This window comes from Pseudomyrmex gracilis, unplaced genomic scaffold (assembly GCF_002006095.1).
Source record: "Pseudomyrmex gracilis isolate BER0280 unplaced genomic scaffold, ASM200609v1 scaffold_35, whole genome shotgun sequence".
NCBI classification, from domain to species: domain Eukaryota; kingdom Metazoa; phylum Arthropoda; class Insecta; order Hymenoptera; family Formicidae; genus Pseudomyrmex; species Pseudomyrmex gracilis.
Window position 1 is genome coordinate 587,463 of NW_018020619.1, and position 26,449 is coordinate 613,911.

The window sequence follows — 26,449 nt, forward strand, 5'->3', positions numbered from 1 at the left end:
AACTTGGCACGCACGCACGCACGCAAGTATCGCGCGGATATTTATCACTCTCGCTTTATTCGAACAGAAAACAACTGAGAAATTTTGTCATTGAGATGTCATAATGTATCTGCTTTTATTTGTTTTTAATCAGAGACCGCGTTGTCAAGCTTTGCCGCGGAGGTTGCGTCTTCGGGGGGGATTGCAACGTTTCCCTGATCATCGGAACGTTTCCGATTCGTTTTCGTCGTTTAACATCCGCCTCCGACATTCGAAAATGTAATATCCATTTTCGATATCTGCCGCTACCACACGCCGCGTTTGATGTTTCCAATGTAACGCTTGCGTTATGTGCGAGCAAGGACCGCTGTGCGGTTCGGGTCGCTTCATTACGACCGTGGAACATTGCAATTCCATTAGCCGCGCACCGCGCGCACACATCAACTGAGGCGGATATTTCGAGCATCTTATAACGAGGAGGCAAAAATTATCGAAAAAACGATCTAATATTTTAATTCTGCTTTTCTCCAGCGGGAGAAATAAAAAAAAAAGAAATTGTGCTGAAAACCAACTCTCGCGTTAATAAAACAGAAAATTACCACCTGAAACGTTTTATTTTCATTAACTATTCCGGGGAAACATGTAATGTCACTTGAAGTAAGTATGCAAGTACGTAATGAAGTTTGTCTAACATTTAACATAATAATAATAATAATAATAATAATAATAATAAAGGAAGAAAGAGCGAAGACGAGAATAAAAGCCGGTTAAAAAAAAACCTTTTTGAATAGAGCGCGGGGACTCGCTGCAATTCGTATCGCACTCAATTAAGCCGGACGGCACGAAACTGCTAATTAACACCTGCGACGTGAAAAGAGAGAAGGAGAAGGGGGAGGGAAACGAAGAGGGCACGTGATGGCCCGGACTGCTACTCGTCGTCCCGTTCTTCACGACCACGAAATTTGAACGGGCCGACCTCGGAGCGCGCAGAATGTAGGCGGAGAATAATTAGCTCGCGGTCGCGCGCGCGCACACACGCGAAGAAGAGGTCGAGGTCGTTAAATCGCGTGCCAATTAATCTCTCGCTCGCGTTTCTCTCTCTCTCTCTCTCTCTCTTTCCTTTTCCCTCAGGAAATGCGGGAAAATGCCCCGCGGGAAGATGCGGTGCTCTGCGCGTCGGGTATACATTGCGAATTGCAGTTGCCGGACTCGCTTCGGCGCGGTCGTGAAATAACGCGACTGCGCGCATTTATCCCGGAAAGAAGAAACTTGAACTTTTAACACGCGTTATCTCTCTTCTCGTATTTTCGATTTCCAGTGAGCGAGAGCGCGCGAGAAAGAAACTAACTCGTTAATGAAAGTTTCTTTTTTTTTTTATTTTATTTTTTGCATAAATTTTAAGGACACTTTGGGCTCTACGCGAACAAGCTGATAATTCCGTAACAACAGTTGGAGCTGAGTGGCGTAACGTGAAGTTTTCCGCGCGAGAGAGCACACGACCCCGTGGGCATTTGTAAAAGTTTTTTTTTCGCGCAAAATATGCGCCGCTCGCTCCCGACCGAATCTCGAGAAATTATACGGGCATCAACTATGTACCATTTGCCAAGTCCAAACTGCTATACCGCTTTTCAAAGGGGACGTTCTCGCGCTCGTTTGATTTCTCAACAGAATTTAAAAGATGCAATATACATGTAATACAGTCCGGGTTCGGTAATACGCTCGGCCGACGGTTCTTTTCCGTGAGTTTCTTCGCCGCCGGAGAACGACGGAAAAATTTATACGCGCGCGATACGTTGTCAGAGATTGAAAATGAACTCGCGAGAGAACGCTGTGTTTTTTATATTTTTAGTTTGTATTTTTTAAACGCGATCAAAAGAGAGATTCCGCACATTGTGTCGAAGGACTTATCGGTGCAACACGTTCTCGTTTTCTCGTCGTGGCGTGATTGTGGCAATAATTTCGTTACGCGCAAACACGGCGGAATCGGAAGCACGAATACACGTATCCCAAGCCAAGTTTCTCACACGAAAAGCTCGTGCGAGTTGCGTGGCTGGCTGGCTCGGCGCTTGCCTGCGCCGTATCCATTAAGCAGTCAATGCATAATTACCGGCTTTGGAGTGCGGTTTGTGCAGCCACTTGCGTTTGCGAAAGCCGAGGCGAAATCTCACTCTGAAAGGAGCGCCGGCAGCATTGATAAAAGCATAAGTATCCGGGGGTTTGCCCTTTGTAAACGGAAACGAATCCGCGGCGCGGACCCCCTTTCCGCTCAAAGTCAATTGCGGTCGTGAGAGAGAGCGTTTTGCGGAAAGGGTTTCCGTGACTTCGCGAACTTGGCAATTCGGTCGGTCTCTCTCTCTCTCTCTCTTTTCCTCTCTGTTTCTCTCGATATTTTCTTTTTCGATATATCGTCGAATGTTATAGCGCGCGAAACGTCGCGTCGGGCCCGCACGGAACAACGCCGCGTTTGTTCGGCTTCTTGGTTTGTGATTTCCGCGGAGAAACAAATTTTCCGCGTAACACATCTCGTTTCATATACGTGCTTCGATAAAACGCGACGCGTCACGTTTTCGATTTTTCTTCGCGACACACACACGCCACGTATCGATGATTATTTGTCCCAACTTGTATTTTGCTTCTCGTCTTCTGAAACCTCGTCTCGCCGCGGAAACAAAAAAAAAAAAAAAAAAAAAAAAAAAAAAAAAAAAAAAAAACAATTTCAGCTCCTTCGAAACACAAAACTTCGAAGGAAACGACGAACCGAGAAAGAAACGTGTAAAACGCGAAGTGGCTCAGATTACGATTTCTCGCGAGTTTCACGAGCGAGAACGCGCTCCATCGGGAGCCGGGATTTGTACAGGCCGCGCGTCTCTAAATTACATCGGTTGCGTCCGCGATAACTCGAACGTATTAATTACTATTTAAAAGAGATTAAAGCCGGAGCGCTGCAGATTTACTGCCGAGCGTGATAAGGGTCGACCGAGTACCTCGGATGCGTCCACCCTTATTCGCCGTTGTATCTGTTACTCTTCCTTTCTCTCTCTCTCTCTCTCTAATACTCGCTGACCTTCCCTCCATTTTCTATTACCTCTGCGAACCTCTCGGGGCTGTGTCTGCCTAATGAGATCATCAATTCTGGATCTGGACTTAATATCCCCGTGCGGTCTTTTTTTTTTATTCTCTCGCGTTACAAAAACGCGTAATAAAAGTGTCTCTCGTCGTAATAGAAATGTAAAAAAACAAATGTAAAAATTGTGAAAAATATTTCGGAAAACGATCAGATAATATTTCGGATAAAAAAGATATTCTTAAAATCTGATCTCTTTGTCGTTGATGACGAATTTTATTTTGGAAATTTCAGAGAGGACGAACGAACTTCTATTTCGTGCCATTATTCAACTCTCATCGTCAGATATGGATTCTCTTACAAATACACAACGTCACGTTTGTGTTCCCGAGGATATAAGTCTTTTCTCGTTCGAGGGGGATATAAAAGGTCTCGTTTTTGTCGCACCAAGTGTATATAAGTTTACGCTGTGTGTTTTTTTTTCTTCTTTTATCCATATAACTTCTCTTCTCGAGACGCCGCTATATCTTGTCCTCAGATAGCACAAACCCCGAATCTCTCCGCGTACTCTCGGGCGTGTAACTTCTTTCTCTCTTGTGCTGCGCGCAGAAAGTTTCGGCGATGTGTGTTGCAAAATTTTATAAAGCGAACCGAAGTTCCCGATACCGAGCGCGATACTCGCTCGGGATCGGCGGGCGCGACATCGCCCGGGTGAATTATTTCGTATATTTTTTCGCAGACGCGATAAAGCAATCTCGCGTAAAAGGGAAGAAATGCGCGGCGTGTCTTAAAAACGTGCGTTTGGCTCGCGCGTGTAAACTTGATGTAATCGACGTAATTCCGCGGGCGCGGGTTATTTCACTGGAGCAAGGGAATAGCCAAGATTTCTTTTGCGCAGATCGACGGTTGCACTTTTGTTTTGTTTGCCTAGATCCCGTTTGCCTAGATCTCGTTTGCACAGATTCCGTTTACACATGAATTACACTGCACATATTCCGATTGTCCAGAATTATGTTTGCACAAAAGTCATATTGCGCATATACCGATTATTTAAAAGAAATCTTGGTTATCGATGCCTTGCCGAACAATGTAACGTGTCAGAGAATTCTTTTTGTTTTCTTCCATCGCAGCAATCTTCTCTCTTGCTAAAGTTCAATTACGCACCAGTGGGTAAATATTATTATATATCCGGTAGAATCTTTCTTTTCTTTTCTCTCTGGAAAACGCAAATAATCGTTTTGTGCTGAAACACCGTCTGTGATTTTTTATTTATTTATTTATTTTTTTTATATATATAAATTCCATCAATTAAGCGTCAGCTCGAGAACCGTCTGTCTATAAAATTAACCGGGGGGAAAGCTGGGCCCCGAGACTTAATTCTCCGCATTAGGTCCCTTTGATCTCTAGTATTTCGTTGGAGCTGAAAGAACATTGCGCGCGGCGCGGCGTATTTTTTTGCGGCAATTAGCGCGGTCGCGGAACATCTCGACGTTGTGCAAAAAAGAACGCATTATCAAGTCGCAATTTGTGAGCAGGAGTTCATGGTAGAAGGGACGAGTTACACGGGGCGGGATCATGTTATATACCTGCAGCTCTTCGCTCTAACGAAGAAGCAGCGAGAGACAGGACGAAATAAAAAAGGACCGAACGACGCTCTAATGAACTGCGATACTTACTGACGAAATACGCTCTCGCAGTATATCGACGTATACAACGAAAAAGAAGAAGCGACGAGTTATATCTCCCTAGTTATATCGTCTTTCCTCTTCTGACAACGTCTCTCTTTTCTCGAGAGAGGAAAGGCAATACCGAAGCAAAATAAAACGCGCGAAAGTGTTTATTCTTTCGTCGATCCCGAAACTACGTAAGCGCAAGATGATGTCAGACCGTAAGTACGGGCACGTAAATGCGATAAAGCAACTCGCGCAAGTTCAACGAGTCTCATTTTACATCTTCAACTTTTATCCGCTCGTTAATCGTTCAAGTTTTAAAACTTGTTTAAACAATTCAGCAAAAGCTTAAAGTTTGATTTAATTAACGAGCGAGGTGTGTGTAACAGAACTAATTAGTACACGAAAGAGATGTTTTTTTTTAAAAAAAAAAAAAAAAGCTCCGTAATTTGTTTACGCTGAATAATGATAAAATCCCGTTGGATTCCGCCTTCGGGCAGTTTCGAAGTTTGTGAAAATCGATGTGGGCAATTCGGTTTTCCGGCGAACAGTCTGCGTTTCCGCGACCATTCTTATATCAAGTGATTGTGCGTCTCAAAAATTCAATCTCAATATTTCGCTGAATGCGACGCATTCGGACGCGTTCACATAATTCACCACGGGGAGGAGAGAAGAGGAACCTAAGGCTTAAAACGAACGGCGCGTAATATCGCGACGCGATCTGACATTTAATTTCCTACGACGTGACTGAGCGCGACCGGTCACCAGGGATATAGGATCAAATACGTACATATATCCGAAATCTGAATCCGTGTACATTTGATGCCGAGGCGAAGTATCGCGTTCCAGCAGCGAAGTCTTTCAAAAATTACACCCGGTGGACATGCTCAGAGATAAGAGAATGGAAATTACGAAGAGAATTAACGGCACATCTTTTTTTACTGTTAGTTATTGCCTCGTAACCGCAAAGTTAGATTAGAAAGTAACTTTTTACTTATTGTATTTATTTATTTTTGTGTAGAAGAAAATAAAATTATATTTATAAAATATACAGAATATATTTTTACATGTTTTATAATATTTTTATAATATTTGTTTACATATTTTATGTGGAATGTATTATTTTTGCAGCATATAAATTAAAAGTTGTCTCGTTTCCGATATCTTTATATTTTATGTTTATTTTCTTTTTTCGGCATTTTTCGAAATATTTTTCAATTGCTCCGCCAATGATAATCACGGAAACGACAATTTTGGTTTCTCTTTTTTACGGCACTTAAACTTTTACTGTTATCGATCTGCACTACCATTACGCTCGATGACGACTATATACCCGAATTCTTTGTTCTCGGAGGGCAACTATCGCGCGCCATATACGCGAACAATACCGTATTCTCTTTCGAGAATATACCGGTCTCTTTCTCCTCACGCACAGAAAAGAGCCGCAATTTTTACGGATATCAAATTGGCTGGCTCCTCCGGTTCTGATTTATGCGGCCGACGTACGGCATCGGAAATAGTCACTTCGTCAGGCTCGTCGCTTGATGGGCTGGCTCGGCACTTCGTCAAGGCTGCGCGAGCGCGCGCGCTCGATTCCGTTCGATTATCCCGATAAAGTCATCGATAAAGTCCAACTTCTCTTCTCGCGCGCCGAATAGAACCCTTTAACCTGATTAATGTAACACTCGCCCCGAGTAAGCAGTGCGCGGTAAATCGGCGGTTGTTAAATCGCTTCGATAATCTCGTTTTTCCGCGACGAGATAAGCAAAAAGGTACTCACTTCCCCCGGTGAAGAAAATAAAGGGTGGAATGGAGTTTCGGTGGGTTCGGAATCTAAATGTCTATCGCGCAAAAGGTGAACGAACCGAAAGGTGAACTTCTCTACTTTATTTAGCCGCGCGCGTGTTACCCGGAGAAAAAAAAACTGCGCGCCGGCGAGCGAATGTACGGTTCGATGAGGTTAATCGTGAGTGACACGGTCCGTTCCGCACAATTGGACGCGCTCGTCTGTTTTGTTTGAAACCTCGCGCTCGATTTTCAAGAAAATCTCGCGAACGAACATCGTTGCGTTGATGTCGGATATACGCGCGGATTTATACACCGAGATATGGCGCGAGATCATTTCCGCGCGCGGAAAGAAACTCGTTAGAAGGACATCTCGTGCATCTCACGTGGGTACGCGTGCGAAACGTATATCCGTGAGAATTATATGCGGAATGTGTGTGTGTTTCGATACGAAACCGGTGTGCGCATCGTCGCTCGGAGTGTGTCTCGTTTAATAATTTGTGCAATCAACGCGCGCCACGTGCACTTTATTAAACATGCTCATTTCGCGGGGAAAGTTGCTAACAATACGTCGGCGCCGTCGCGGGACGCACGCTCATCTCTCTCACGGGCGGCGCGCGTTCCCGACGACGTCGTCGTTGTCGTTGTCCCGGGGATAAGTTAATTAAGGAACGGCAAATTACGCTCCTGTCGTCGGTCGCAATGGAAAGGAATACATGAATTTCCGAGCGCTTCTGTGTATTCTTAATTTAATCTGTTTGATGCGGCGCGGACCCCAACCGTGCGAGGATGAAAGGATCTTCTCGTAACATACCAAGAATTTGACGAAACTCAAATCGCAATGTAATCCGTAACGAGGACGCGCTCTCTCGGACGACGTTACGCCCATCTCGGATTTTACGAGTTGCAAACGTGTTTGTTGGAGAATACACGTGGGACGGTTGAGTATCCGAAACGACGCGGCAGTAGTGGTAGGCGTTGACAAGTTTCGTCCTTCGAGAAGAACAAATGTCAAACGCGACTCATTGTCGCACGTGACGTTTGCGCGACAGCTCGCCAAAGTGGACGGTGATTTTTGACAACGCTCCAGCTCAAAACCGTCGCAGATTGTACGAGTTGGAAAATATAATTTTGATATCTGTGTTGATCGATTTCGCACAATTTTACGGAGAGAATTGAGTTGTATGATGTAAGTGAGTTATTTTTTAACTCCGATCCTGTAAACTCTGACATTTATGTCCGACGCGATTTTTTATCGGTCACAACGTTGCAAAACATCTGTACGAAAAATTCATGGAGCTTTATTCAACATCTAAATTAAGAAAATAACATTTTTGATATTAAAAAAATTTTTTTTCTAAAAAAATATGCCGAAAGATATTTCATTTTTAAAAATTGCTCAAAGTTCAGGAATTAAATTTTACTTTAAGACTTATGATAAAATTTGTTTTTTTTTACTGGTTTTATAATTACTTATAGGGAGATAGTTGGATTGTTTCTTAATTTATTTATTCAGAAGTTTAATATTTTTTCCGAATTGTTGTTTTATTCGCTCTATTCGTTAGTAAGAAAGAACGACGCTTATTGTTTCGGCCACGCTTCGCCGCGTGTCTATAGAAGGCGAAGTGCTTGACGACGACGCGATCGCATCGACGGAAAATAATTCGAACCGTAAAAACGCGGGAAAATATTTCGGACGGGGATTTCATACGACGTAACGTTCATCGCATTTTGTTTTCTACGGAAGAAAAAAAGCGGCAGGTAACGTAGCGGGAGCAAAAAAAAAAAAAAAAACCAGGGGATTATACGGTTCGAATTTTGAGGGATTAAAGTCGCGCGCGTTGTCGGCGCAAAGAGCCGCAAAAGAATTGCGCAAAAACAAAAAAAAAAAGAAAAAGACTTCCGAGTCGGATTATTGCGAAATAATTTGCCGCAGCTTCTGGGCGGGTAATTTCCGGGGAGTAGCCCGCGAGGGACAGTCTTGTGTACTTGCGGACCGCAATTTGGTGTCATCGCTCGTATATATATATACTATATATGGGCTTTGCCGCCCATCCACCTGAGTAATGAAAGCTCGCGTTACTTGGGCAGCGTCGCTCGCGCGTATTATACGGCGTCTCCCCTGGTATATACACAATCTACGTTGAACTTTATTAAAGCTGTCTGTTCCCCGTTCGGAGTATGAACCAACTTGGGCGCCACGTACGCTTCTGTTCGCCGATGCAGCTGCATCGATAAGTAAACGGAACGATCCGCAGGCACTCTCGGGTAGTCCTCCGCCGTCGCAGCCGTACGCGGTGTGTTTAACGTCGACTAATTGATGCACGCGCTCGTTCGTTGACTGCCGGGGCGTTACGAGAGAGAATAAACGTCGCTTGTCAATTTACAATGTGGTCATTAATATAATATACGGCGCAGCGCGCCAGCCCTTTCGATAAGTCGAGAAATGCACGAGGAGACCTGCGGCTCCCGAGCGCCGCGATTAAGATAAACGGGGCGTAAAACTTTTCAATATCTCCCTTGGCCAAAATAACGTCCCCGTGGTAATAACTAAGAGACTACACTGGAGTAATACGCGCTTCCGCAGGAACGCGTACAGACGAAAGTTGACGCGTAACGTAATCACGTGTTATGCAAAAAACTCACAGAGGACGAGTGCGAGTTGGAGGACTGCAAGGTAATTACGAGGACATACGCGCATAATTCGCTAATGTCTCCCAACAGTTTTAGAACGTGCCCCCGTGTGCGTGCGCGCGCGTGTCACGGTGACAATGTTAATATAATTTGTGCCAACCGGCCGGCCACGAGATGTTAATAATTGATGCAATTAACGTGGCGCATTATTAAACGCGCACGCTCGGAAGGAAAACTGGGTTATGGCGCGACATAACACCCGCTATGCGGGCTGTTTACTGCAGCGCGGTGTTAACAAGCGGTTCTCTGTCGCATGGCATCTTCTTCGTATGCAACGTTGGTGGCATATTTGCGCTCTTGTTGTGCGCTAAAATGCGCCCGGTGCGTTATATTACGTCCCTCTTGGCAACGGCAAATCGTTATATCACTCGTTGTCGTTGATATTAATTACTTCGCTAATGGAGAGATAGAGAGAGAAAGAGAGAAATGTACTGAATTATGTATCTTATTAATCATTATTAGTAGCTATATGTAATCCGGTTATTAATCGCGATACATTAATAATAATCTTCTCCATTTCAGGTTTTCCCCCAACTGTTAACTAACTTGTTTTTTTTTTTTAATCCGTATAATTTTAATGTAATTTTTTAACGCGTGAATAAATATTACATAAATCGAATAATCATTTTTGTAATAATATTCATTAAAAGCTGGTCGAAAAAGATTTTTTCACTAATATAAAACGTATCAGTCAACAACTTTTAACAAATTGCGGAAATTTTATTAACCAGTTATGTTTCTGCGTCAAATAATTTTAAATTTTATCTTTCAAATTTTATTGGTAAATTAAATGGGTAATTTATTGAATGTACGATGCAAAGTAGCATCTTACATGAATTTTAGAATTGTTTTTCGAATTTTCTACGTGTGTTAAGTTACATATAGAACGTATATATATAAATGTGTATTAATTTTAATATGTATTAATTTTGTTACGTTAAAAAAAATATATTTCAACAATACAATAATTTTCTTTTTAACGTGTATTAATTTACACGTTAAAAATAATATATTTTGTACGTACATCCAGCGTATGGATATACACACACAAAAGTCCTATTTTTTATGTAAAGTTTATTTTAGTTTTATCATTTTTATTTAAAATTATTTCGCATATATATTTGGCGTATGGCTCTCAAAACCCTATTTCTTGATTTTATTCGTAATAACAATTAATAGAGTCGTATATATATTTATTATATTTTTTAAGTTATGTGGTCTTTGTCAGTAGTTAAAAATCATTGTCACTTTGAACGCGTGATATAGGTATCTCGTCAACACCGCCGGTCTCTGACGCTGAAATGCGAAACGCGAGATATCTCGTCATCCGTCCGCAATGTGTTAACATGAAACATGTGTGCATTTGAAACGAGAGACAGAGAAAAAGAAAATACGGTATGTCAACAGAATATCTTATTTATCGCAAAATTTGTTTGCACACGAGTGTGCCCGTACTCTGTAGTTTCATAAAGAAATGCGCGCGCGGCGTATGAGTTGCGCGAGTTATTTCAATATAACCTACCCGAGTTGCATCAAATTGTGTCTCCAGTCTACGTCGTCAGAGGGGACGATGCATCATTGGAACGCAGTCACGACGAAGTCGAGCTCAACGCGTTAAACTTCAGCTCGCGGACTTGCATAAATTTCCGATCAGCTTCAATAACGGCACCGAAAGTGCCTGCGCGAGACACTTATCTCTCTTCCATCCTGCGACAGTCGCGATTAATCCAATTTCGCCTGTGCTTCGGACAGCCGAATCGTTAATAATTGATGCACGATCGATATGTAAGTTCGTTTAACTTTCGCGAATGTATAATATTCAGCGCACACACACACATTTTCGCACACAGATTCGCGCGAAATGTGGAGCAGTCAGTCAAGTCAGTTCGCGAAACTGACATTTTCGCCACTAATCTGATAACAACTTGATCGAGCGCGATAATAAAAATTCGACGAAAAAAAACACTAGATAAATTCAAATTAAATTAATCCTATTTTTATCAACGTTTTGTTTTTAATACGTATATTCTGTAAATCCGGGACATTTGTGTCTGACGCGATTTTCTTATCGGTTAAAACGTTGCGAAAACTCTGTAAAAGTTCACGGGGCTTAATTAACAACAGGCGGTGAATAACAATGATTTTAAAAGTTGTAAACTTTTAGAACTTGGAGTTGTAAAACACAACTCCAGGTGACTAGTTGCGCAAAAAATAAACGGCGCGACTACTATCTCGGGTTAATAAGATTTTCTCATTTTCAAAAATCGCTCAGACATGTCCGGGATTTACAGGTTTACGATTGAAACGTCTCTTTTAAGCGCAAAATGTCTTTCGCGTTTTGCTCACATACGCATTTAGAGCTTGTATTTTGAGTGATACACAATATTAAGCGGGTCAAACTAGTAATATGTTGCACCGTATATCTTCGGGATCACGTAGCTGTGTATGTGTGCACGTCGCCAAGCGCGATTCCGAGATAGGAAGGGTTGCGCGCGAGGTCGCGCCTCCCCGTGCTCACGCTGCTAACGGTTATACCGTAACGGTGGTGTGCGCACGATGGTGTGAATGCGCGCGGCAAGTGACTGTCTCGTTTGCGCAACAAAGTGCTAATGTAGCTGCGATGTTCCGCGTCAATCGATTAACGCGCGGCATTTGCGGGGATTCGAAACTGCTCGCGCGCGATCCTCCGCAAGATTGAATTCTATAATTTATCAGTATCGAATGTGGGGGAGATTGCTCATCGTGGGGGGGGGGAAGAGGAGAAAAAAACGCGACGCGATATCTCTTGCGAGATTGATCTTGCGAGGAACATCGCGATGTATTTGTAACGAGTACAAAAAAACAATGATGTCGTTAGCGAACGCGAGATACTTTGCGACGAAGAGAGAAATTCGAGCGAGAAGAAAGTGGGGATTAAAAAAACGGTTCTCGACTGTATCCGCGTTTGTGATGTGTAACGTCGTCGTGACATTGTATCCATCGGGAAGTTGTCGTTCAAGGTAATAAACGCGTATATAACGCACCAAATCGAATCACGACGGTGATTAAATTACTGCGTTATTAACGACTTCCGCGTTTGTGGCGCGCATAGACGTCTGACGCAATAACGATCAAACACAATGATCGTTAGCGCGGCGCAATCGCTGTCACTACGGCTGACGAACTGTCTATCTATCGTGGCTTATTTGTCATTGATTGCGTCGTGATCAAAACAGTCCCTCATTATCTTGGAGAAGCGCGTGCGTATATTTACACACACACACACATAATATACGTGTGTATACAGGGTGTCTGATAATGACCGTCATCATCTCTCGCGAGCAATTAAAGCGGGCTGTGCCCGAGTTGAAAAATCCTTTGCCGTTTTGCGAGTTTCGCAATAATTAACGAGTTAATTTATAAACATCCGCGAATAATCGTTCCTGCGCGAAGAGACGAGCGTTTCGAATTGTTAGGACCGAAATAAATAATCAAGCAAATAATTATTAAATAAATAGTTTTTTTTACGATTTTAATCGCGAAATAAATAAAACGAATTTATAAAACTCGTGAAAATGTTCAACTAACAATAAATATTAGGGTACGAGCCAATATGCTGGATGTGCAAATATATTTTTTTTATATGTGTAACTGTATATATATGTATTTTTCAAATGTCTTTGACTTAAATTTAATTCGAATCTTCAGATATTAATTTACACATTTCAGATATAAAAAGTAAGTGAAGATAATAGGACTTTGAGAGTCATACGCTAGATATATGTGCGAAATATACTTTTTGCACGTAAATTAATACACATAGAAAACAATTCTAAAATTATAAGATGTATAAAATGCTTTGTATCACTTTGCTTTGTAGCATATAGCTCGAAGTCTTATCCTAATATTTTTTTTATTTAGTTTATATTTACCAGAGCCGTATATACTTACAACTTCGTTGAAAAAAATATACGGATATGTTTGTACGTGCATCCAGTATATTGGCGAATCGTATCGATCCTAATACTTAGTTAAATAATTAGAATATTATTTAATAATTATTTATTACGATCAAAACCCAAGCTCCTCTCATTGTGTCGCTGCACGCGCGCGCCTATCTTTATCCTCTCCCTTACATCTCGTTCCTCGGTAACATTGAGAAGCGTCGTCATATTTTGAGTCGGCACTCCGTGAATGCCGACATTGCTCCGCGGGGTGCATGTAGCAGATAATGGAAACGTCACTCTCTGAACGTTGCAGTGTTATCTCCCGCGCAAATGTTATCTCTATATAACTCCATGCTGCGGATAATGGTGTCGGGGCGTGGGGGCGAGGAAGGCGGAGGTGAAGAGGGGAGTGGTACAACGATTAAAACGATTAACGGGAAAAACAAACGGCAGGACGGGAAGTCGCGTCCGTATTTATCACGATTATAACGATTATCGCGCGGCCGAGAGAGATCGTACGTGTGTGCCGATTGTCACGTGGTTACGTGTGCACCTTTCACGTGGGGCGATCCTTTAAATTGCGGTTCTCTGCGCACGCTTTAATGAGATATCTATTTGACTTAATGCGACGCCATCAAGGCGACGCTAAGATGGCCGCGTGCAAACGTTTGCGGTATTAATTCCCGCAGCGATTATACCCTCTCGTAAGTGATGCTAATTCGAATCCGCTATCAATGTAATTGAAGGGGCTCGACTTCGAAGGTGACGCGACGCGCATGTGCCGATATTACGAAAATATCCCATTTGCTTTCGAGTTTGTCACGAGGTAGTGTGAATTAATAAAACTATGAGAAATGTACTAAATACATAAATAAATAACTAAATAACAAATATAAATAAAAACTAAATAAATAACTAGAACTTTTAACTGTAAGATTAAAAACCGGATTGAAATGTCACAGTACTCGCCAACACACAGAGAAACGAAACAAAGCATGCTCGTCTTACAAGCCATATAATATAAATATAATGAGAGGTATTAAAAATAAAAAGCATGAGAAAATTAAACTTGAAAAATAGTGAGAGGGAGAAGTGGAAAAACACGTGACAGAGAGGAGTGGAAAAACAACACGTGACTAAAGTAAAGTTTCATTTCTTCTTCTTTTTATTTTTTGAGTTTGATTTTCATGCGCTATTTCTGACATCTTTCATATGTGTATTATATAGTTTGTAAGACGGTCATGCTTTGTTCCGTTTCTCCGTGTGTTGGCGAGTACTGTGACATTTAAATCTGGTTTTTAAAGACATCTGACTAAAGTAAATAGATTTCTGTAAAATTCGCATAACAACTCGCCTCGCGTAGAAGAAGAGACGAGAGGATGCACTCACAACTCTTTTCTTCTAAAAGTAAGACTATGAATGTTTTTCATTGCAATAATGCTTCGCAAAATGGAGAGAGAGAGAGAGAGACATTCTGTGCAAAAGTTTTTTTTGCACGGATTGCACATTTCTTCAAGAGTTTATCGAAACTGCTCGCGAACTTGTTGCCCGTTTGTTTTTTTTCTTTCTGTCGTTGCTCGATATACAGAAGTCGATACCAATTAACCCAAGACTGTTTATCGTTATGTCGGGAGAGATGTCCGTATCGGAGTGGCGGCGGTCTTATGTAATCGAGATCGCGCTATGTAACAGACGCATGTACCGACGACGCATATCTATGGTCAACCCCGAGCCGCCCGGGTAATGGCGAATGTCACCGGGATTCACCCCTCGATCGTCGCTGCTTCTCCGGATGGAATTGCTCGACGTTATTGTAATTTCGCGAGGAAAACAAGCAATTTGACTAGTCGCTCGAAAACGAAGCTTTCCAAAATACTGAAACGTTTTGGAATTAACACATCGGAATTCCGGATTACAAATCGGGAATTTGTTTTCTACTGGTGGTATTAATTACTTTTGTGCGATATAATTAAATTGTTTTACTGTATATAGTAAATAATTCTTTTGAATAATTTGAAAATCCTGTCAATTCTTTCCGTAAAATTTGTTTCACTCAAGATGAGGTAACACCTTCACTGCGAGAGCGACAGTTGAAAAAGTTTTCTCGGAGAAATGTTTTGAATAAGAAGAATTCTTCTTTCATCGAAGAAAATATCGTATCGTCTCTTTTGTTCAATGGTAGCTTTGAACTCGACCAAGCTGCCTTCAGACTTATTACCGTAAATATTCATTGTACCATTATGCTATTGAATATTTATCATTTTGAATTCACATTTTACAAAGAAAATGTATGTATTTATAATATCATTTTCAAGTGCAATACATATACGTAAATAAGAAATAAAAACAGGAGTAACAAAAGTTGTAGATCTAATAGACGAAACTACTGCTAGTAGTCGGATGTTCGGATGTGTCTTGAGATTTACAAAACTAAAAGTAAAAGAAAAACTGACCAAAGAGAAAATAAATAAAAGAACAAGAAAAGAAATTTGTTAATTAAAATGAGCAAGTATGAATATATCAAAATATATTTTGACGAAGTGAAAGTAGATTGGGCCAAACTGAATCAAAAAATTATTAGTTTGCAAACTTCGCAATATATGTATTAAATTATTAATTAATGAATGTGAGCCAATGAGCGCGTAAGAAGCGATGGTGCGGATACTCTATATTATTTTTAATTGTAAAAATCCGAAATTAAAAAATCCAAAATCCATATAATAATAAAATGCAACAGCATACTCTTTTTTTATAAAAGCTGCAATCTTTATCTTCAACTTAAGCACTTTTTTCAATTCGATCAATTTCTTGGAAAGCTACGATTTTGTAAACGAAACTACACATTTCGAGGTACTACACTCGAGTTACTTTGTTTATTAAAAAATTATTTAAACTTAAAAGTAAGTTTTTCTAAAATATTTTGATTGATCTATAAAGTAGAAAGTTTGAAGATTTACATAAATTTTTTCAGAATCTTTCTATAACCGTAACATAAAGAAAAATACAGTGAGACATAAAAAAACTCTGGTTTGCGGATAAAAGATGTCAAAAAACCGTTTGAAGGATAAAATATATAATAAATGTATATTGTTATAATTACTCAAATGGTCGTAACGTGAGACTTAAATCGCAGCTTCTGACTTCTACATCTACGTTATAATATTCGTTATTTAATGTAATATTAACCGGTTTTAATTATTACGAGTCTGAAACGAGTAGATAGTTGAATGCGCCAAAATAAAGATATGGAAGTTGTCTTGCGAGCTTCTGGCGACTCATCTCAACGACCATTCTCTCTGAATTTACGATTATTTTGGCAACTATATACCACTTCGGTTGTCAGAACCAATGTTCCACATCTCGTTTTGACCTAATTTGATTAAGTTGAAGTTTCTGGCCGAATTTACACTCGTGTCGTGTTACTTATTTAGGCGGAGTAATTTTGTTGGCGAAACTATGTCGAATTTCGTCGATTGTAACAACGGCAATCTCTGTTTCTAACCGTATGAAAAATTGCGCATGTCGTGTTTTTAAAACGTGTCAACCGCGAGAGACGAGATTTTTTAACGTTCGCGTTGACGCGATGGTATTTTTCTAAAAATGTCATCGTTGTTTGATACTTTATTTTTAACTTGTAGTTACTGCCTGTTACTGGGTCACGTCACCAGTCAAGATATTTTGATGTGGCGCACAATCTGCAGTTTTAATGCAGTTGTCTATTCATCTACAATCGATTCGCTCTCGCGACACTTATCATTCTTGAAAAAAAAAAGAAACTATAGAAATGCGTATAGCTCTGTTAACAAAATTTAAATAAAAAAAAGAAAGACAATGGAGAATAAACTTGATAAGTTTTAGAGTCGGGAAGGGTGCTCGACTCTCGGTAATTAATTAATTCTTCAAAAGACCGTTTTCGACTGAGAGATATCCGTAAATGAACAATTAATTAAACGTTCCAGCGCGCGCGTGGCGTGACGCAAGATTAATCCGTGTAATCGCGAGTCTGATAGCCGTTGTCGTTGAAGCCGAGCGTTATCCTTCCCGCCCCGATCCGTCGTCTCTCTCTCTCTCTCTCTCTCTTTCTCTTTCTCTCCATTGGCCAGAAAGCTCAATCAATAATCACCGGCCTCTTCCTCTGCTTGCAGGTTGCCCAGGAAGCGAGCGGTTCTACTGGCGATTTGTCTTTTGGTTACCTGCACCGGTAAGTCTGTCTGCCACTTGTACTCGTAGGTAATACTCGTCCTCATTGAATTTATTCAACGGAGCACACGTCGCGCTCCCGCTAAGGATCATGTTTCGTGACGTTTCGTTTCATCCCACGAAGCACGTGCACGACGCTCTATAACCGCCGGATGACGACGCTCTCGTTGCTGAAGAGAATTTTATTTCACTTCTGTTAACTCATCTGTTATACGAGGAAGACTCCGAGAGCGCGCATCCTTCGTGCGATTTTCTACTTTTGTAGATTCGGAAAGTGAAATGCGCAAAATGCACCCGAAGTCATTGGATTAGATTCGGAAAGTTCGTAGCGATTTCCAACAGGCAGCATGTCTGAGACACAAAACAATCGCGCAGATACACTAAAAACATCGGACAGCGCCGCATATGAGCATTTATTGAAGTTAAAATGCGATAATTTAATTCGCAAAAAAACGCCACGTAATTTCTGAACAACTCAATAGAGCGAGATTTGCGCGCGAAGCTCGTTTCTTGGAAAACATTCAGAAAGTACTGCATTTTCATGCATTTGTATTAATAAATATACAACAATTTAAAAGATTATGAAAATGTACAACTAAATATTAAAGTCAATATAAACCGGATGTACATACATATATTTATTTGCTTTTTTTTAAATGTAAAATTTTCTTTTTCAAACGTGTAAATTAATACACACGTGGGAATTCGAATCAAATTTAATTTAAAAATTCGCACAGGATGCTTGCTTTGCATCACATATCTGTGAAATATTCAATTTACCTTTCCATGAAATATAAAATTTTCATTGCGAAAAACACACCTTGGTTAGCAGTCGAATTCGAATCTCCCGCATTTCCGTGCGGTTGCCTTTCCAATTCGGCTACCAAAGGTGGCCAAATTTTCCGCAATGTTTAAATATGACTTGAAATTAATACACACACACACACACACACACGCGCGCGCGGAAAGAAACATATGCTTTATATAAAATATATTTTCTGAAATTCTCTCGGTAGCGCACATTACGAGAAGACGGAAAACGTTTTCTGAAAATATTACGGCGAGTCGCATATGTGAAGTTGTTCATTCGAGCCGAGGGATGACTATTTAAATATCTCGTGAACGAGAACGAAGTAGCGCGGCGATACGAGGAGAAGGCACGAAGGGATGGCGGCTAGGTGCGAGAGTGTAGAAACGGAGGAAAGGCGTTTCCTCTTTCCGGCGGGGAACACAGGAAGCTTCTAGCGAACTGCCTCTCTATCTTCTCTGCCTTCGTCTCTTTCTCTCTCTCTCTTTGTCTTCCTCTCGTGTGTTTCCATCCGCTCTCATCCTTTTCTCTAAACCGTTCCGCTCGCAATCCAACTCCTCTCATCTCCGTATCTCGAGGAAGCCAAGAAATGGTTTCCCTCGGAGAAAACGCAAGGGTTCCTCTCCCCGTTTCTTCATCTTTCTCCAACACATTGTCCTTGCGTTTCTTACCGGTTACAAATATATATGTACGTATATATATATATATGTACACAATGGCGACTTAACGCTGATTGCAGGTAATGCAGCGCGAGAGAGCACCGCGCGCGTGCTCATTTCGCTGCGAAATTCGACGTTTCTATGGCTCGCCGTCATTTCCAGTTTATTTGCTAAATTTCAGGATATTACATTCCACTTTGTTGCGTTTTTTTTTTCGTTCTCGCGAGCTTCTCGCGGAGGTTTTTTTTTCATCGCTCTTCTTATTCATAAGCCGCGTTATATTTATTTTCCGTTACTTTTCACTATTCAGCGTGTTACACTTTGCACGCGTCGACTCTCGGCGCGCGCGCGCTCTCTCAAGAAACATTTGTGTTTCCACAATATCAAATGATTCTCCTTCTCTTTTGTTTTCAAAAAAATACGTATAATATAATTCACTCATTGTCAGTACGTTCGCGCGCGTTCATTTCTACGCTCATTCGCTCTTTCCGCGCGTATTCGGTTATTGTTAACTTCTCTTTGTTCTTCTCTCTTTCTTTCTTTCTTCATATGTTTCTCTTTTCAGCAAGCCACCTTTTTACCGCGGTCTTCTTTCTTCATAATTTTTCCTCTTCGCCAAACACGCGGGCGCGCGCTGCTTTTGCCCGCCGTAAATCTGATGCCGCGCACCTCCCTCGCGTACATCATGTTTCACTCTCGGCTACTTCATCCGCGGCCGCCGCGCTTGGAGTATTTATTATTCGCACGTTCCGCGCCTGCATTTTTTAAGATGTTGGTTTTGCTTCCTTATTAACCGCTTCCGTTTGCGAGCGCGCAAGTTCATCAGTGGCGGAGTTTCCTTCGCTTGAGCGAGGATTTTCGCCCTGATAATTTATGCCAAATGTGTTTGCACACATAGAAATCGGCCGAGATCGCTAATGTAAAATTTACGACAAACTTTTAGTTTTTTGACATATATAGAAAACAAACGCGCGCGTGTATTTTTTTAATTAACTTTTCGCGGATAGATATGGGTCTCTCAGATCCACTCGAAAATTGTGCATTGGTGTCTCTAGTAAAAATTAGTTTTTTTTTTTTTTTTTAACGCGTGTATCATCGAAACTGCAAAATTGAGAAAATATTGATTTTTCGCGGAGATATTCGATTTTAAAGTCGCGCGAGTCTCACAGATCCAACTTGTAAGTTGTTTTTGAAGTCGGTCCGCAAAAGATTGACAATCAAAACGGTATGTTTTTCTTGTCGTTCTTTCTTCTTTTTCTCTCGTCGGAGAAAAAAGAGAGTAAGAAACTTTCTAATTGGTCTGGTGAAATTCTCTCGTATAACCCTCTTCACCGGAGTTCTCTTTCCGCATCGCCGCTCAAGAAGATCATTGACTGCCGAAGTGAGAGTAGCACGTACTTCGAAATTCGACGGTTTCGTCGAAGGGGCGGTTGCACGATTGATCACTCGGGGCGGGTAACGTTTGAGCAGTTACAAATACACGTGATCAATTGTGTCCTAATGGCGCGGCCCGAGTACATCGCGTGCGAGCCAACTCTCCGCGCCGGGGCAGACAGCACCGTGGTGGACGATGGTTGTAACTGCACCGGCGAACCTCATGCGCTGAAAGTATTTGCCCGAGTGCATTAATCATTCAGCGCGCCCGTTCGATGCCCTTCGGATCGAATTCGATCGTTCGCGCGCGATATCCCCTTCCCGATCATATCTCTCTCTCTCTCTCTCTTTCTCTCTCTTTGATGTCCATTTCGAAAACTGTATATCGCAATATATCGCGTTCCTGTATAACTTCAGTACAACAAATAGAATTAATTTTCAGATTTTTTTCCCTCTCTAATACTTGCGAGAAAGCAGATTAATGCAGCGATGATAAATGTAGGATTTACGTATTATCTAGTTCGGTCAGGTTATAAAATTTACAACGCGATAAATTACTGGCGACTGACTGGCAAAACCAAAAAAAAATCAAAGTAAATTGCAACGCGAGATTTCGCGCGGCACTATTTCGGCTTAAATATTGATGAGTGGCGTGCAGAGAGAGATATATATAGATAGATAAATAGAGAGAGAGAGAGAGAGAGAGAGAGAGAGATCGAGTGAAAAAAGTGTTGCGACAACGTGCGATATTATTCTATTGTCTCGGTTTGCTTAGGGTCAAAAACAAATCCGAGGGCAAAGCTGAGAGAAAACCCTATTCGGATTAAAGGAAACGTGAGAGTGCGTTGAAAAAAAACAAAAAAAAAACAAAAAAAAAAAATGTGATGTCGTTTGAGAGAGGATTTCGGATCGTTGACAACAACGACGACGGGTGCATTCAACCGAGGGTACGTTTGTGCATTCAAACACGGCAACACGCTCGCTAGTTACGTGGCTTTACTCGTTAGCGCGCGCTCTCGCCAAAGAAAGAATTTCTCTCTCTCGTTCTCTCTTCTCTCAGCCGCCACATCTTTGTCGGTTGTCGTCTGTTATTTCCGAGCGCACCCCGGGACTCATTCATGAATCCTCTCCGTTAAATACGGTTCCGACGAGGCGGAGCAACGAGTTTCCGATAACGCCGGATGCGGCAGAGCGTATTACCGGATAATGCGTCCCCACGTTCAATAATATGCGGCATTTCGCCTCTTCTCGATCGTGTCCGATTCGTCGTCGTCGCATCACAGTATCTCGCATTTTTTTTCTTCCCCCAGTCTATCCGTTTCCCGTTCCAGTCTTCTTTCTACTTCGTCGTAACACACATCGCCGCGTCGCCATTAATTGTATCCGCAACTACAATAACATCGTTCTCGTTTTCTTTGGACGATCGAAATCATTCATCGAGTATTGTTTGCAGAATATCGCGCAATGATGCAGAATTTATATGTAACGTATTTGTAACGTATTATACAATGTTATTTCTTTTTTATTTTTCTATTTATTCAATGAAAATACGTCTCAAGAAATCAAAATCAAAAATCATCATCTGGAGATTGTGGCTCTTGTCTAAACTCTGATCGATGAAAATCAGAAGGTTAACCAAACTTAGTGTTAGAAATGTTTTGGTCATTTATTCCGATCGTTTCCAGCCAATCTAAGCAACAAAAAACCGAGAAATACAACTTGTTCATGTTTTTGTTTTACAACAAACAGTAGAAAAAAATATTCTGCAAAAAAAACAAAAATTAATCTTAAAACACACCTTTTTTAACTATTTCTCGTTAAAAAAACATTTTTTAAAATTGTATTTTTCGATTTATTGTTGCTTAGATTGGCTGAAGATAACAAATGATCGAAACGTTCTTAAATGAATTTGTTTATTGCAATTTTGACTTAACCACGTTCAGCGGGTGGACTTGCAGATTTATTTTGAATCTTGACTTTTCTATTTATTTCCCAATCTTGCGACAGTTGCTTTTCGCATATCGTAAAAGGCGAATACGGAAACACGAGTGCTTCTTGTCTCCGAGCAGCTGGAAATTGTCAGTAGTTCAGGTCCGCCGTATAGTCCGCCTGGCAGTGAACGACCGGCGAGGCAAACGACGTATATTTCAATATATGGGCGCTCGAAATTTCGCTAACGAGAGAGAACGGAGTTCTTTGGCACACGAAACTCTTGAAAAGTTTGTCAATGCGAAATACATGCGCATATTGCGTGCGCGTTTTATACCGCTAAAAGTACCTCTTAAAGCAAAACTTGCCTTATATTACGATTGCACGATATTAAATCTCTCAATCGTTCAAAGTTTAAACCATGTCCAGATGTTTGCTCTCAACATGGGCTCGTATTTTAATAACACAGGTGATTCAAGACGAATATAAATACGGGGACAATAACTGATCGATATATAGGGCGTTTAAAAATTGCGCTAATGTCTTCTCATTTTTGATCTTAATAACGGGTTTGGAGAACGAGTCAATTTTTGAGTGAAAAACAATTTTTCAACAATTCTCTCACACACACACAGTTGAAATATTATGTGTTCACTATTTCCAGATATTTCCGAGATAATTATTGAGATTTTTTTCTTTTTTGATACGTCAATATTATATGATCTTTAACAATAAAGGGAAAACTTTGTTAAGTCCGAAAAATTATAAAAAGACTATACGAAACATGAGCATTTATACCAAATTTAATTGGGACAGTTTTAATTTTTGAACTTTCGCTTTAATTTTTAATGCAAACTTATATATTGTGCAATAAAATAGTTTACGTGGAAATAAAACGTTTTTTGCTTTTCTATTTTGCTTATCAAAAGCGACGAAACGTTCCGAAATTGGCGACGGAAAACCTGGTTATCTTGAACACATTGCAGGTCAAAAGTTCAATCGCTAATTTCAGTAGCCGGCTAATTTTTTGAGTTAAAAAATATTGTTAAGCCACTTACGATTTGTCAGTAGTTAAAAATCGACGTCGCAAGAGACATCTTGTCCGTAAATTTAAAATTTATTTTTTTAACTGGTAATTTCTATTGTTAAGAACTACTTTTATTTTAAAAAACAACTATTTTTATTCGAATTGAAATTATTATACGCGTACTCATAATGAACTATTGCTTTTTGGGTGTCAAAATACTCGCGCGCGCGCGCCGGGTGTGAAAACGCGCGTACAATTTCCCCGCGAGTAATCCATCATATTTGGGCGGTATATTATATCCGACGTGCCGTTTTCTTTCTCACGCTAAGCCTCGGTAATCCCCGGCTCGTTATCCTCCCGCTATTAGTTTTCCCTGACGTTTCTCTTTGTTAAAAGAAAAACCCGTAGCTAAGCCGGGGTCCGGGGAAAATCGCCGCATTACTTTTAAACAAAAATGAAGCAGACTCCGCCGTGCGCGCCAGATACGCGCGGATGTGCCGCGTCTCGAGACAAGCGCGAGGAGTGGGGAGAGGAAAAAGTCGCCGCTTAAAAATAGCCGGGACTTGCGCAAGCTGATGCAGGATGAATTTGAGATACGCGGCATTTTATTTAAGAGATACTCGCGAGCAGCATCTCTCCGAGACAGAGTCTTTTCTTCTTCTTTCGAAATCGCGCACCAGACAAAATCTCGCGCTCGTGTGCACACTTCGTCTTTATACACAAAAACTCTTGTCCAGTTTATACTCGCTAAACTCGACGAGATTTGTCTCTCACGCCACGTGATGTGTGTTCTCGACTTGTATCATTTCGCTCGCAATTTGTTTCTCGCGATTAAGATAGTTATCGCATGAAATCGATTACTTGTCGACTCTTCCGAACTTGAACGTATCAAACGAAACGCTTTGTAAGCGTTTGTGAAATTTTTAAATGAAAAAAATTGTCTCAAGTTGAGACAATTGCAATATTACAATTGACATTTTTTACATGTGGTAAACCCATTGAAAACAGGCACATTTTAAACTCCAGCTGTCAAACCACGCTTGCGACAGTGAGTAAAAAAGTAGAATACAGTAGACTACCAACATACGAATATTATAAAAAAAATTTAAAACTTGCCCGTCTAGTTGCCGCAAAAAAGTTGCAATATTTCTTATAGAGACGAGGCAAGCAGTCCGGCAAGCAACAGCGGCAACAACGTTGTTTCTTGCACAACGTGGATCTTGACATATCACTTTTTTGCGATTTTCTTGCCTCTGTCTCGTACTCAAAATTGCTTTTAAGCATTTGTAGTATCTGAGAAGTTATTTTAGAGAGATTTCGTTTGACTGCTGAGCAACCTGACGGATTTGGTTGGATGCGCGCGAAGTCGTCGTTCGCGGTCGACAATCGCTGAGAATTAACCGCGAAAGAAAATAAAATTGTTTACGGATGTGTTGATCACAATAAAATGGGCTCTCATGGTTTTTCACACCAATGACACGTTGTTAAAAATTCAGGATCTGAAATATTCAAGCGCGAGTTCTACTTTTTCTTCAGAGCGTGAAATTAAACTTTTGAATCAGACTGTCGATAACAACCTTAAAAGCGCGTTCTCGTCAACAATAGTGCTATTCTCTCGTTGCACATTTAGTTACCCAGACACACATCTTTGTGCGAGGGGAGGACGGGCTTTGCCATTTCCGTCGCGTGCGAAATGAAGAATGATAGACCATGTCCTGTTACACACACACACACACATCGGTTACACATTTCACACATATATATGTGCTAGTTCCGTCGCTAAAAAAAATTCCGGGAGAAATCGATCTCGCGGTTCCATTAGACGAGTGACGGTGTAATGTAATTCCGCGCGACGTTCCTCGCGCGCGCGACTCTGATCGATGCGCCGGCAGACGTACGGAGCGGTTTCGCGAAATGACAACGAGACGAACGATGCGGATTTACGGAGGAGGAGGGAGGAATCGCGCGAGATGTAAAATGAGAAAAAGAGGAAAATGAAGGAAAGAGCGAGAGAAACGCGAGCGTGTCGTGTATCATGATTACGGGGTTGGCGCGTACGAGGAACTTTGTTTTGTCGCGCGATCGCTCCAATTTTCAAGACGTTGTAATTAACACCTTTTTAACGGTGACGACGTACAAGGGTTTTAACTCCCTTAACGTTTGTCCTATTCTCTGGTGGCTGGACAAACGTCTGTTTGTTCCGCATGGTCGGAAGTTAATCCGCGCGACCTCACTTCATTTCCTCTCCGCGTCTGTATCGGGCGTGTCCCTTCTTTTAAAAAGGACCCACGCGCCAGCGAGCACCAAGTTTATTGTGCCGTTTTGTGTGTCTGACTTTATTAAAAATTTACCTGTACTTGGCGTCGCGCGCACGGACTCGCTCGATCGTATCGCGCGCATTGGAACGCACAGCTGCGGAAAAATGTCGGGAAATTCGCCAAGCCAGTTTCGATCGATCGAGTGCTATTAAAACTATTCAAAATCAAGTAAGAGAGAGAAAGAGAGAGAAAATAAACTTATGTGTTTGTCTTTTAAATAGATATAAAATAATTTTGTGTGTTACGCGCACACAAAATAGCTCTTGAACGCGCTACATAATGCATGTGTTTGTTGTGCTGTTCGAAATTGCTTCGATTGCGAATTAAACTTCGTTTATTTCAATTCCTTAATCTCGGGAATCGCAGTCGAGATAAAACGCTCGGAAGTGGAAAAACAAAACTTCAATCGTTGTTTCGAAAGTGAACGATTTTGACTTTGGGGAAAAGTTTTCGTTCGAAATGGCCGTGTCGCCGGCGAGTCCCAACAAGACGAAGGTGTCCCGCACTCACGGAGGCGAAATCGTCGTCGCGAATTAGAACTGGATACCACACCTGCAACAAGGCGAAACTGCAACACCGTCGTAAAAACGTTTGTTTGTTTGTTTTTTTTTTTTTTTAATGTACGCGTTACTCCCATCCGTACGTTTTTGTGACGGTGTCGCAATTACCATGTTCCGTTGTGCGCCGAGAGCCTTACTGCGTATTACGCTCATTTGTTTCGAGGCCCGCGTAAACCTTCTCACGGCGTGCAACATCTTTTGACGCGGCACGGAAACACCGACGGGGGACGGTCGGAGTGGTGTTTCTATCCACGTTGCGCTTGAAATGTTCGAAGTTACGGGTATGGCGTTTGTACACATTGCGTTGTTACAACGTTGCAGTTACGATGTTCCCCAAATGTGTGCGCGCCGAGGCTTAACGCGTCTGACACGTAAACACAGCGAACGTGACCGCGCGCTGTGTTCTATGACGCGGAAAATAAATTATTCGTCTTCCGCGACGACGAGCTCCCGACT

The 26,449-nt window shown here is 41.4% G+C and overlaps 1 protein-coding gene across 2 annotated transcripts in view; it reads left to right on the top strand.

Moving 5' to 3' along the window:
• Nucleotides 1–26,449, top strand: part of LOC109852752 (cadherin-87A) — a 191,421-nt gene that overhangs the window by 83,870 nt on the left and 81,102 nt on the right. For both annotated transcript variants that reach the window (XM_020424203.1, XM_020424204.1), the window contains exon 4: nt 17,264–17,319. In XM_020424203.1, coding sequence (XP_020279792.1) covers nt 17,264–17,319 — 56 coding nt within the window. The remainder of the gene's footprint in view (nt 1–17,263; nt 17,320–26,449) is intronic.